This window comes from Schistocerca americana, chromosome 3 (genome assembly GCF_021461395.2).
Source record: "Schistocerca americana isolate TAMUIC-IGC-003095 chromosome 3, iqSchAmer2.1, whole genome shotgun sequence".
In the NCBI taxonomy this organism is placed as follows: Eukaryota; Metazoa; Arthropoda; class Insecta; order Orthoptera; family Acrididae; genus Schistocerca; species Schistocerca americana.
Window position 1 is genome coordinate 732,242,012 of NC_060121.1, and position 13,890 is coordinate 732,255,901.

Sequence of the window (13,890 nt, forward strand, 5' to 3'; positions counted from 1 at the left end):
AGAATGAAGGCTTTCACGACCGGATGACATTGTTGCTGGGAAACGTTTCGGAGTATAAGGTCGTGCTCCACAAAACTCTTCTGTTCGTAATAGTATATATGTGGCTCTCAGACGCCTGATCCGTGGGTCGGCAAGACGGAGGAGCAACGCCTCTGCAGATGTTCAACGCAGTTCTGGACGAAACTTTAGAAACAGAAGAGTTTCGTAGATCACGACCCGCTCCCCCGAAAGCTTTACCATTACAAAACTAGCATTTCTTTCAAATATTACCGACTTCCAAGCATTCCTATGGCAATAGAAAGAACTAAGCATTTCCAGCTCGTACATTCTTGACTACTGTAACTTGTTTTTGATGTAATATACTATTCCTCAAAGCTTTTAGAGATTTTTCCAACCACCACATTCGAAGCGTTCGTTTAAAACACTGTTATGTAAAGGAAAGCATCTCCGTTGAGTAACTGAGTTTACGATCTCTCATTCTTATCATTGGTGCGTGGCAGCGCCACCTATTGAGGTGATTCTGTACTAGGCTTCAGTACTCGCACACGACGTCGTGGTGCATTATGCTTACTACCCGGGCCCCCCATCTTATTCTATTACTCGCTCCTGTGAACGGGAACGCGTTATGCAGATCTTGGTGTCACTCGCGTCCATCTAGAAAAGTTAAGACCTTATTATAAGGCTTCGGCAGTATGATTGCATTTCTGACAAGGGAACCTCCCCATCGCAACCCCTCAGATTTAGTTATAAGTTGGTACAGTGGATAGGCCTTGAAAAACTGAACACAGATCAATCGAGAAAACAGGAAGAAGTTGTGTGGAACTATGAAAAAATAAGCAAAATATACAAACTGAGTAGTCCATTTGCAAGATACGCAACATCAAGGATTGTATGAGCTCAGGAGCGCCGTGGTCCCGTGGTTAGCGTGAGCAGCTGCGGAACGAGACGTCCTTGGTTCAAGTTTTCCCTCGAGTGAGAAGTTCAACTTTTTATTTTCGGACAATTATTATCTGTCCGTACAAGTTAGGTGGGTCGACAACATATTCCTGTCATGTGACGCACATGCCGTCACCAGTGTCGTATGGAACATGTCAGACGTGTTTTCCTGTGAAGGAATCGGTTGACCTATGACCTTGCGATGTTTTCGGTTTCCATTGGAGAGGCACGTCCTTTCGTCTACTAATCGCACGCTTTTGCGGTGCGGTCGCAAAACACAGACACTAAACTTATTACAGTGAACAGAGACGTCAATGAACGAACGGACAGATCATAACTTTGCAAAAATAGAGAAAGGAAATTTTTCAGTCGAGGGAAGACTTGAACCAAGGACCTCTTGTTCCACAGCTGCTCACGCTAACCACGGGACCACGGCGCTCCTGAGCTCATTTAATCCTTGATGTTGCTTATCTTGCAAATGGACTACTCAGTTTATATATTTTGCTTATTTTTCCATAGTTCCACACAACCTCTTCCTGTTCCCGAATTGGTCTGTGTTCAGTTTTTCAAGGCCTATCCACTGTGCCAACTTATAACTAAATCTGAGGGGGGGTGCGATGGGGAGGTTCCCTTGTGAGTGTCCGATCACTGGTGAATTTTTATCTGATTTTACTATTTTATATTTCTAGTTTTTACTGAGTTTAACGAAGGCGATGGTGGCCTGATATCTTCGACGATGCCCTTTGGCTACACTGACTAAAGGATCCTTATAAGAAATACCAAATTATGGTATTTGCACTTTCATATTTGATCTGTTTATACATGCTTTTAGGTTATCGAAGTCTGCGCAACGAGATCGCGATTCTTAAATACATGTATTTGTTCTCTGTTTTCTATGTAGATAACCTGAAGATGCCTAAGTAAGCCGAAACGCGTAGTTGAAAAATAAAAAACTAAAATTGCAACCAAGACTGTTTTTAACCAATAACTGTGAGGAAATTTGAAATAACTGAATAGAACATCGGCTTTGTGTTATAAATTACGCCTTACATTAACTATAGATAGGTCTAAATATCAGATAATCCAAGCGTAGAAGAACTATCTGATAATTTTGAGTATACGGTGTGCCTCTAGATCCAGACATTAATTAAATACCTAGAGCGATATTATTTGGACTGAATACAAGAAGTCTACTGGGGGAATGGGGGAGTGGGGGCCGAGATGACTGTGAGAAGTGAGTGGGGAGGAGGTAACTAGTAGACTTCGGATAATGAAAAATTGTAGCAAAGCGTAATATAGCTACAAAGTAGACTGTACGCAAGACTCTTATGGCGTTGGTATGTGGAAAACTTTCCTGTTGTGAACATGCGTGGTTGATCTTAATCAATTCTGCTGCTTGCATTGCATATCTTGTGGATGGACTTTGAGAATGAGGTAAGGGACACTTTTGTGCTCACAGAGGCATACGATTAGTTCTCTTGTGCTCCATCTCTATACACCGAAGGAAATGTCGTGACTGACTGACTGATTCACATACTCATTAGCGCACAGCTCAAACCACTAAGGACAGAAGCGCGAAACTTTGAGAGTGTGTTGATCTTATCTTATAGGAAACGTTAAAGAAGGAATTTTCCAAAATTACGTCCCTAATGGGGTGAAATATGCGATAAAAGGATTTTGGAAAATGCGTCGCTATGAAGGCATCTTCGAAGATGGAATTACGAAAATTTGTATTTGGTTTGTTAGTCAGAAGTATACGAATGTGTGTTTCAGCATATTTGGAAATTTAACCTCAATGGAGGTGAAATAGTAGGTAAAATTCTTTTTTAAATAAATCCTCATTAAAGATCTAACAAAACATTTTTAAAGCTTTATTTATGAAAACTGGTATTTCATTTCTCTCTTGAAAATAAAAAAATTCGGGTTTTAATGTTTTTGGAAATTCAACTCCTAAGTGAGTAAAATAGGATGTGACAATTTTTAAGAAAATATTTCATGATATTAAAACATTTTTAAACCTAAATTGAAGAAAATTTATCTTTGTCTTCTAAAGAAATGTGTGTTAGGGGATGAAAGTTTCTATGGAAATGTCTTCAAGAACTGAAACGGCAGGTTTAACAAAGGTCACGACTGCAGCAACCACAATCGCTCTTTAGTCACAAGGAAAGGTCACAGGGAAAGATCATGCCTCTATGGCTTTAATTAGCATGGAAAGTTTAGAAGATGTTGAAGTTCGTGCAAAACATAAAATTTCGATTAAAGAAAAAGAAAATCTGTGCAGGCTATATAGTGCATTCGAGCGAAGCAGCGGGCGCTAACTTAGCTCATACATATTATGAAGCCCTTTGCTTTGTTTGTTTATCTCTTTGTGAAGGCTAATCTGAGGAACTATACAATTTATTGCCGCTGCGACAGACAAATAATCCCGCCATAGAATGCTAGTCGTGCAGTTCGGAGCTGGTCACTAGTTGTGTAATAAATACAGATGTTGATACTACAAATTTAAATCTCACCAAGATAAATTTATACTCAGTTTCTTCTTTTTAAATAGATGACAGAGATTTACAGAAATACGACATTATTCAGGATGGAATACAAATACAGAATTTGAGAGACAATTCTCGGTGTTCATTGTGAGACTAAGCTAATGTAGATGCAATAATCTTTAGCGGATCTCTCAGTAGAGTTGACTTTCGATTTGTCTTCCGAATTTTCTGAGATCCTCTTTGTAGCTCTCTAAGGAGGAAAGAATTCATTATTTTGTTTGACACCAACAGTGTGTGATCTTTGTAGCTGGTAACGTCTACCATAGCCCATACTATACTAAATGAAACGTGACATTATTCCTCGAAATAACATAAAGGTTAAACATTAATGTCAAAATTTAGTGCATGAAGATATTTTTTATTCGATCAGTATGTCAAACAGGTAGCATAGATATATTTCTGTCAAAGATAAAAATCATCAGTATAAATTTCATTTCTGCAGACGCTTCTTTGGTAGCACCAAAGACTACGTATCTGCAAAGGAGAAATCCACATCTACGCGAAAAATTATCAACAAAGAAAACTTTATAAAGTTGGATTGCTTTGCACACTTCCATCGATTAACGTAACAAGGAATCATTTTGTGGGATAATCTAACGTTAAGAAATAAATTATTAATTGCGCAGAAAGGTGTTGTGTCGTTCTTGTCTGTGTCCATCCTCTGTTGCAAAGGTTTCAAAACTTTTCCTCTGACGAAACACTTACAGAATCCCGATACTCGGAGGGAACACATTCTCCTTGTTTATTCTGAAAGTTAACAAAATTGTAACAAATGAAAATAACTTATTCTATTCAGTGATTACTTGAATTTTAAAACATAACCTGTGACACAAAATCATAATAAAATTAAAAAATAGTACTGTTGAAATGTCGAACAAAAACCCCAGCTTGTTAATAGTTTTTCGCGGAGCACTTACGCACTTTCCGTGGAACACCATTGTTCCGTGGAGTATATTTTGTGAAACCGTACTTTAGAGTCTCATGGGCACCTGTTAAAAAAACTGCGCATAGTAACAGCAGCCTGGCAATACATTTAGTCTCTTTTGAAGCTTGATGTGAAGAACCACGCACAATTTGATAATATAGTAACATTCATAAACGTAATACCAAGAACAAAAATTACCTCTACTGCAAAAAAGTTAACCTTACTCTTTCACATAAAAGAACAAAACATGCAGCCAAAAATTCTTTTGATAGCGACCCTCGTGAATTAAAAGTGTTTGTAGGTAATGAATGATTTAAAAGCACATCAAATAATTTATGCTCGACAACTTCTTCCTCTATATACATTAATTTCGGAACAGATAATGCCAGAATGTCGTTGGGCTACATTTCACAGATTTTGTTGTAGATAAGGTTAAGTAAAAGCCCAATAATGTAAATGACCTGCATGTAGGCATATTTTCACTTAGGAGATGTACTATGTTCATTAACCTGCTAACATCGTAGCGAATTGTTGCAAATGTGATCTATGCAACACAAAAGATTAGTAATTGACCTACTCGTTACGAATGACGCTGGATGGGAGGAAAATGGACTGATACAAAACTGAACGCTAAAAGGAAATCATAAAAGCACAGGAAATCAGTGAGAATGCGGAAAGAGAATCGTCAACAAACTTATTTACGAGCTTCGTTACGAAATTGGTCCTAAAGGCTCGAGACATACTTTTTACACTGACACACAGTTAATTAATTCATCATCCTGCCAGTTCTATAATTCTTCATCGGTCTCATCGTTTTTTAGACTCATATGACTTCTTCAATTACTTGCGTTACTTGTTAGTTCTCAGCTCTCACTCTTGCTGATCCTACACCCCAAATTGTTACTGCTTACTGCTCCCTGCACTACCAAAACACTTAATGATGTTTTTTGTATTTATATCCCACTTTCTCCGATGAAAAGAGAAATATTTGTAAATTATACGTTTATAAGGTCTATCATTACAGTATTAGTTGCGATTTCCAATATCGTTAAAGGGTTTTAGTGAAAACAGAACTAACTAGACTTAGCGTCTTGTTCTAGCTCCAATAAAAATGTGGTATCTATTAAACTGAGTGAAAAAATGAAAATACGAAGTATCTGTCTTTTCTTTAGTTCAATGGCGGAACTATAAATCTATATTTTCATTTCTCCACTCAGTTTAAAACCTAGTACACGTTTACTGGAGCTAGAACGCATAGGTCCACTTCTTTTTGTTTTCACTGAAAGCTTTTAAACATATCAGGAATTATCTTAAACAGAAACGGTTTCCTTCAGGGTATGTAGCAATGGAATAAGATTTTGAAATTTTTGTCTATAGCGCGGTACTTATTTTAAAAGGAAACTCTTCTCGTTTCCATGATCACTAGATTTTGCGTTTGTACTGTGATGAGGACGACGGAGGAAGCTTTAACGGACTGCTACCGTCACTTCTGCAGTCATCCCTCACTGTTGGGTGTGCCTATCAGTGTCGAGTGGTAACGACTATACAAATTAATAAGTGGAAGCAACGTTTAGTTGTTTTTTCTTGTTTTTCGTTGAGGTATTCTTTTTTCATTTTCATTTATTTATTTATTTTGTAAGTTGCTTTGCTGAATGTTATAGAACAAGGTACGTAAGTTTCGTTGAACGCTCCACGGATTTCTAGGGTTTTGCGGAAAACAGTTTAAGAAATTCTGGTCTATAGAAATAAACTCTGAAATCAATTAAATTTGTTTTCCTTTAAATAGCTTAATCTGCTTGTAAGTGCTTGACCTTCTGTCTTTATCTGTGCCTAGAACAACTCGAAAATCAGCTATTTCAGATTTAGAAGAAATGTACATTTTGCGAATAACTGTCTTCTGTTTCATACAGCTGCCGAACGTAACAGTATCTGTTCCTTCAAACATGCGTGCATGTCTGAAGGACGTCGTATAGTTCACCGTAAAACACAGACACTGCAAAACAGTATTTCCGATTTAGATCACCAACGGAGATCAAACGACGGGGCAAGAGTTTGTAAGTGGATATAAAAGCAGGACGTTAGTTACAAATGATTAATCCAGCTTACACATGTAATACACATATAACCCAGTAAATGAATTTCATCAGTATTAATTTTGAGCTTCCACACCTTTTATCAATTGTTTAATGATCCTACGTGTACCTGGAGCTTCTATCTCCAAAATTAAGTAGTTCTAAATACAGGGTGAGTACGAGGAAAGTTACATCATCTGAGGGGTGATAATATTCCTGATTCTAACAAGAAATTCCAAATGAACGTTTGCCCTTTTCTTAACCACCTTACGGCTGTTTGAAAATCAAAGGCATCGGTACATCGGTATCGTTTCCTACTTCACCAGTACTCACATTTGAATACAACCAAATCGACATTAGGCTACGTAGTGTTGTCTTTACTGGCCACTTCAATGCACACTTGTGCGTGGTGGGGCGACGAAGACCAACTCATCGATCCAGTTGTTTTAGATTACCGACTCAACGCAGCGCGGTATCTTGACTTGCTTCAAAATGTGTTAACAGAATACGTGAAAGATAATGTTTTGGCAACACGACGTCTTAATATGTACTTTCAGCACGACGGAGCTCCTGCATATCCTGGACGATCAGTGATACAGTAGGTCTCTGAAACGTTTCCTCTGCGTTGGATCGGCCGCCGTGGAGTCATTTCTTGACCACCGAGGTCACCCGATTTCACTCCACTAGATTCCTGTTTGTGGTGTTAGCTTGATCTATGTACACAAGGGCAGAGTGGACACAAAGGAGGAACTTCACGCTCGTATTTTATATGCCTGTGCTCGAGTAAAGGACCCTACGAATGCGCCCAGATTAGCAACAGAGCAGCTGTCTGAAAGAGCTGCAAAATGCATTGCATTTGCGGTGGGCTCTTTGAACATCGTTTGTAAGGAAATATACAAAATCAAACAAAACATTAGTTAACGTTTCATTTATCATCACCTGCAGTTGCTCTGTTCCCCGTTGTTTTGTAGTTTCCTCGGAACGTGTTAAAAACTGGAGATATGTTCTTATGACTTTTTGTTTAGAATGACTATCACCCCTCAAAGAATGTACCTTTCCTCCTGATTCGCCCTGTACGATCGTATCGTTAGCGCTTTGCGAACTCTTCCTAATTCCCGACTTACGTACATTATTTATGCGTAATTTGTAAAACATGAGGACTCCAACCTAGTCTTTCAGGACCCCTGCAATGATATTCTTAATCATACTATCGTCTTTACATCTTCTTAGAAGCGAGACACAATGTGTATCACGAGTCGTGGAATATCTCATCTCAAACTAAATAGTCGTGCCAGGCCTCGACTAAATGTATCTCGACCTTTTTTTTCTTTAAAGAGAAAATCTGCTCTATAGCTGTTACTTGAGTTCTCCACCTGTAACATATACCTATACAAATGTAGGTATTGGTAGATGACGATGTGTTTTGAGCAGAATCCAAGTTCCCCAGTATCAATAATAACAATTATTTGTAAAAACACTTCATAAAGTTCCCCACAAGCCTCCGATATCAAACGAAGTGTTAGTTTTGAGAGGAGGACGGGTCTCCATGTATTTGAACTGGTTCCTGAGCAGTTTTTCTAGGATGTGCTGAAGTAGGTTAGGAATAGGGCATACTTACAAATTATGATGAGGAAAGTGATCATAATATACCGCAGTTCTTTTAACTACAGAGGCGATTATTACAGGTACCTGGAAACTTTTTGGTCTTAAACAGCTTTGTGACAGCAGCATGTGTCCAAACGTTACTTGAAAGCATTTCAACACTCAAAAGACGCACACTTTCAGCAATGGATTTCAGTTTTCAGCTGACGTTTCTTCTCGGTGGAAATACATGCAGAGTCAAACCTCTGGGTTATTGAGACATCTGTCTTTGTCAGTCAGTGGTGAATTGGGTAGTATCTTTCTATGCGGGGACTAAAAAGAATTTGCGTCGATCGCATGGGGAAATTTTAATGAAACGAGCAGCCACTGAACTACAGTTGAGTTCTGGATCTCAGCTGCCTGTTGCGTTACATTAATGTAAAAGAAGCGTTTAATATAATAATTCAAGCGATGTGTTACAATTTATGTGCTGAAATATAAAATTAAGAAACATTTGTCAATCGAGAAACATTCAAGCGGCCGCGCCCGTGGAAACAGAACAGCCAACTGTCGCAGTACCCTTGTAGTTGCGGCGACAGGCGCTAGATGTCAGGACCCATCGCAAAGCTCGCTCTAAGCGGCATAGCAGTCGCAGTTCTTCTTTCGATTACGTTCACATGCTCTACTCCTCGTGAACGATTGAGAAACGAACCGTTTTGTACGTAAAGTACGGCACTGTGCAAATGCAGTAGCGTAGTAGATTCAAACTGGTTTGATTTCAATTTCTTTTTTTAAATTTCTTATTTTTTATTTTTTTATTTTACGGCATTTTATTTTATTTTTTTATGACCCGTTTACAAGCAAAAGTCAAATTTATTAAGATTGTTATCTCATTGGCAAGAGAATATTTTTTGCTGTTGGTGTATACATTTCTCTACGTGAAAGGTAAAGCACAAGAACACACAATTTTTCAATCCCTCCAGAACCCAGGCAATACTTACAGAAAGAACAACCTGCAGCTTTCGCCTCTATGGCTTCTACCTCACCGTTTATAACCGTCCTATCCAGTTAATTAATACAATAAAATATCTTGCACTAACCTTCAATCGGCAGCTGACTTGGAAACTTCACGTACACCTCCCGACATGAAACCCACGACACACTAAAACTGCTAGCTGGTCGAACTATGGGATTACAACACTTCAGTATCCTCCATAACTGCAAAACCTGAATCCGACTCTATCCTTTCCTCTAAAGTTTTTGCACGGATTTCTTCTCCGCCCGTTCTATTAGTCCCCACGACTCCCTGAACGTCATACACACTGCTTTGCTTTCCGCATCCCTTTACTTTTACACACTTACATCCTCTACCACCTCTTCTTTTTTTCTTCTCTTGATACCACCGCTTTTTCCACCCGCCAGACAGCTTTTCACTTTCGGTCTTTCCACTATCCATCCCAACACATACCTTCAGCTCCAGTTACTAGCTGTGTTCCTCTATACTGTTTACCCACAGACTCAACCCTACACCTCCCCATGCCATTTTTACCAGTGCAAGTCCTTCAGCTTTTTAGTGAAAGTGCAGTGCTCCTTTTTAATGAACGTTATCACGTTTTTCAAAGATTTTTAAACACCTTTCTTTTCATTTTATCCTTCAATTATAGAGTTTTTTTATTTTCACTTAAAAAGATGGTTCAAATGGCTCTGGGCACTATGGACTTAACATCTGAGGTCATCAGTCCTCTATAACTTAGAATTACTTAAACCTAACTAACCTAAGTACAACACACACATCCATGCCCGAGGCAGGATTCGAACCTGCGACCGTAGCAGTCGCGTGGTTCCAGACTGAAGCGCCTAGAACCGCTCGGCCAGTCCACTTAAAAAGAAAACGAAGAAAAACAACGATGTAATTTTATAGAAACAACAGGAAACACTCGTCATCTTATATGTTTTAAAAGTTTCTAAATTTGCATATTTTAATCTTGTGTTTCTTCATCTTTGTTAAACCTTTTAGCTGAAGGGTGGGATTTTGTACCCCTGACTGCCGCTCACCCATCCCCCTCTCCCTCGCCACAATAAAGAAAAAGAAAACATTTTTGAGATTCGTTTTCCTCAAAAGAATAATTGATGTGGAAATTAAATTAACACTTCATAATAAATGAACAATATTTGAAATCACCAACAACTGTTTCCGGCGACGGTACAGTCAGCGAGTTTATGCATAAACTAATGTGTAGACGTTAATAAGTATAGGGTTGTTGGCTTTGAAGAGACTCAAACCAAATCCCAGAAATTGTTGACCTTACTTTAAGTATAATAGTAATACATTCGCCAAATCGCATAATGCAACTGAACTTGATTTCTATTCGTTACGTAAAAGAAATCCGAAATGTTGAATTTCCACTCTGATTGAAATTCGACGTATTTACATTTGGTTACACTGAAAATAAACTCTCTCTCTTTTCAAATAATTCATCGGATATGTACTTTCGAACAGGAATGTCGCGTTTTGAATGTTAACACAGTTCTCACAACAGAAGCGTGAACTAAGTTTTGTAATATCTGTTAACGTCACGGAACTGTCAGCGATGTCTGTTCAGACAACGAGAAATATAAACTTTCAATATGTACCACAAAACCGCAGTGATGGTAGCTGCAAATGAAAACATGCAGATAACATTTACTTCTCGATTTCCACCGATATAATTTTTTTGTCGACATTTCTTTTTCACAAAATATATTGTACTGGAACTGTCACACCCTGATACTAAGCTCACTCACAGGAGACATTTCGCCTCTCCGCAACTAATCAAGAATGAAATGGGTCCTTTATGGACTACGTTGACCTAAAAATCCTCCGCGTGGGAATGCAGAGACACATCCTACTGAGATTGACGGGTGCATACAGAACCACCTCTGCTGAAGCTCTTTTCAGTATATCAGTTAAAATGTCGTTTAGACTTAGTAATCAGAAAGAAGAAAATGCAATACTGGATAAAAAGAGGAGACTCAAAAAAGTGATAGACGTATTAGGACGAAGAGCAAAACCCCCAAGGAAAAAAATCACTGTGCGCATTATGCAAGGTGGTAGGATATTGGTACAATAGGTAGCGCGACTACCACATTTTTCTGAATGTGGTAGAAAAATCATCAAATGTTAATTCTTCCGCAGGGATACGATATATTTTCTAAGGGTAAAGACGTTACCTCCCGTATCTGTAGGCCGCTGTACAGGGGGCCAGTAGTGGTAGCCAATTCTGGCTGTCAGAAGTGGACGCCACAATTTTACCGGCCAGTAAGCCTATACACGAAGACACAGTGTTACGTGTTTCTTCGTCAAAAATATGGCATGTGACAGTGACAGTGAGTTTGAGGAGGCTTGACGAAGTGGCGGGTGAAATTGTTGTAACTTTAAGTGAGGGGCTAAGAACCATTTTAAATCAACATAGAGTGTGGGTAGAAGACTGGGCAGGTCGAAGAGAAACCCTTGGAGCATCATCCACTTTGTTTCGTGAACTTTCAGTGGAAGATCCTTTAGAATAAAAGAGACAACTGAGAATGACTGTTGAACAATTTAATAAGCTTTTGAGCGTAATTGAGCCACAGATAGCCAAGAGAGATACTGTTACGAGAAATGCAATAACTCCCAAACAGAAACTAAAGGTTACGCTACGGTATTTAGCAAGTGGTGATAGTTATCAGTCTCTGGCAGTGTTATTTCGCATACCAGCCACCACAATTTCAAGATTCATTCCTGAAGTTCTTCAGGCAATCAGAAGTGGATTACGACACTACTGAAAGGTGAGTTTTACTGGTTGATTATTGTGTAATTTGATAAAAGTAGACGTGTAGAAATCGTCTAGACATACCTTATATTAATTATGTAATTATTTAACTGATTATTTTAACACTGTTATTTAGAAACAAAACATCTTCATCCATAACCTGCTATTACAAAACTGTGTCCGCCTCCGTAGCTTAGTCGACAGCGTTGCTGACTACCAGGCAGGGGGCCCGGGTTAGAATCTCGGCAGGGGACTGGGTGTTGTGTATTTGTCATAATCATTGACATGTAAGTCACCGAAATGGCTTCAACTAAAGAGACTTGCACTAGGCAATAAAATGCCACACGATCATTTCATTATGAAACTTTGACAAGGCAAGTTAAAAGTTCTTCTCTTTTTTCTCAGGTATTATAATTGACCCAAATTTTTCTACAAATGAAACATTACCTTATATAAACTTTAACTCAGTTTTATTTCTGGAGAAGTCATTGAAGTTTTCTGTATATCATATCATCAACTGTAAATACGTCTGAGTTCAAACTGGTAAGGTCTTCTTTTTCTTCTGACACATGAGAAGATGTACTTCCGTATGGTGATGCAGAAGTAATTGGTGAATATGGTGGCAAATATTTTAGCTTTTCTTTGGTGATAAGGCTCTGGAACTTTTTTTGCGAGATTGCAGAGCTTCTGGCAGGAAGTGTTCTCAATTGGCCAAACAAGTCATACTCGTCCACTACTTTTTTTTGTAGACGATGGCCTCTCCATAGCAATTTTTTGTAATTTATTAATTGCACTTTCAACTTTGGAAAGTTCTGAAACGCGTCTTTTCTTTGAAACTGGCGTCGCAAATTGGTTCTCTTGGGCCGACGTTCCTGTTGTTCTTACTGTGCTTTTAGCAATGTTGTCATCATCCATGTCTTGAGTATTTTCTTCCTCATTTTCTTGACTTTCAGTAAGGAGACTAACGGCTTCCTGTTGTCCATCATCACATTCTTCAGTGGGACTTTTCTGAAAGATAAAAATGCGACATTATAGAAATTTTGTAATGATTTGTCTATTTGAATAGTGTATTGTTTGGTTTTTATATAGACTAACAAATCAATAAATTATATTTTAATGTTTGTTTATTTATTTTGTTTTTTTGTTGAAGGTATCTCAAACTTTGGATGAGTGGAGACAAATACAAAACAGTTTTGAGATCAAATGGAATTTTCCATCCTGTTATGGTGCATTGGATGGTAATCATACTTCCATCAAACGACCACCTGGAAGTTGTGCAGTATTTTACAACTACAAAGGGGGTTACAGCATAACACAGTTGGCTTTGGTTGACGCCGATTGTAAATTCATTTATGTAGATGTTGGCACAAATGGAAGGGCTAATGATGGAAGTGTCTTTAGGCTGTCTAGTTTGAAAACAGCCATTGACAACGACAGCCTGAATTTGCCTCAGGATTACATAATTGTAGCAGATGACGCATTTCCCATGACTACAAATTTAATTAAACCATTCTCAAGAAGAAACTTGTCCTTAGAAGAACGCATATTCAACTACCGGTTATCAAGAGCACGTAGAGTTGCTGAGAATGCTTTCGGCGTACTAGCAGGTAGATTTAGAGTATTTCGAAAAGAGATTGAAGTTAATTTATCCACAGTTGATCTAATAGTGCAAGCTGCATGCAAAATTCACAACTGGTTACGTGCAGCATCGCCAGGTACGTACTTGAAATGGGATAGGCTGATTATGAAGACGCAGAAACAGGAGTGCTGCATCCAGGGCTATGGCGCGCACCTGGAACTGAGCTGCCATCCATAAGTAGCGTTCATACAGCAAACGCCTACTCAAAGCAGGCATCAGAAAGGAGGAGTAATGTGGCTGCTTACTTCAACAACGAAGGACAAGTTCCTTGGCAAATGACCGCCATCGGAATGTAAATATGATGCAAGATGATTAGTAACTCGAACTTCAGATTGTATCTGCTTTTGTTCAGCGATTTAGCTTTTCTACTCTGACAAAATTAGAATTTTAACAATCTCTAATA

At 38.6% G+C, this 13,890-nt stretch overlaps 1 protein-coding gene across 1 annotated transcript in view; it reads left to right on the top strand.

Annotated features, from left to right (window-relative positions):
* LOC124606350 overlaps positions 1-13,664 on the top strand; it is a 36,842-nt gene extending 23,178 nt beyond the window's left edge. Inside the window, exon 2 of the mRNA XM_047138332.1 lies at positions 12,999-13,664. Coding sequence (XP_046994288.1) covers positions 12,999-13,664 — 666 coding nt within the window. The remainder of the gene's footprint in view (positions 1-12,998) is intronic.
* Positions 13,665-13,890: the final 226 nt, after the last annotated feature.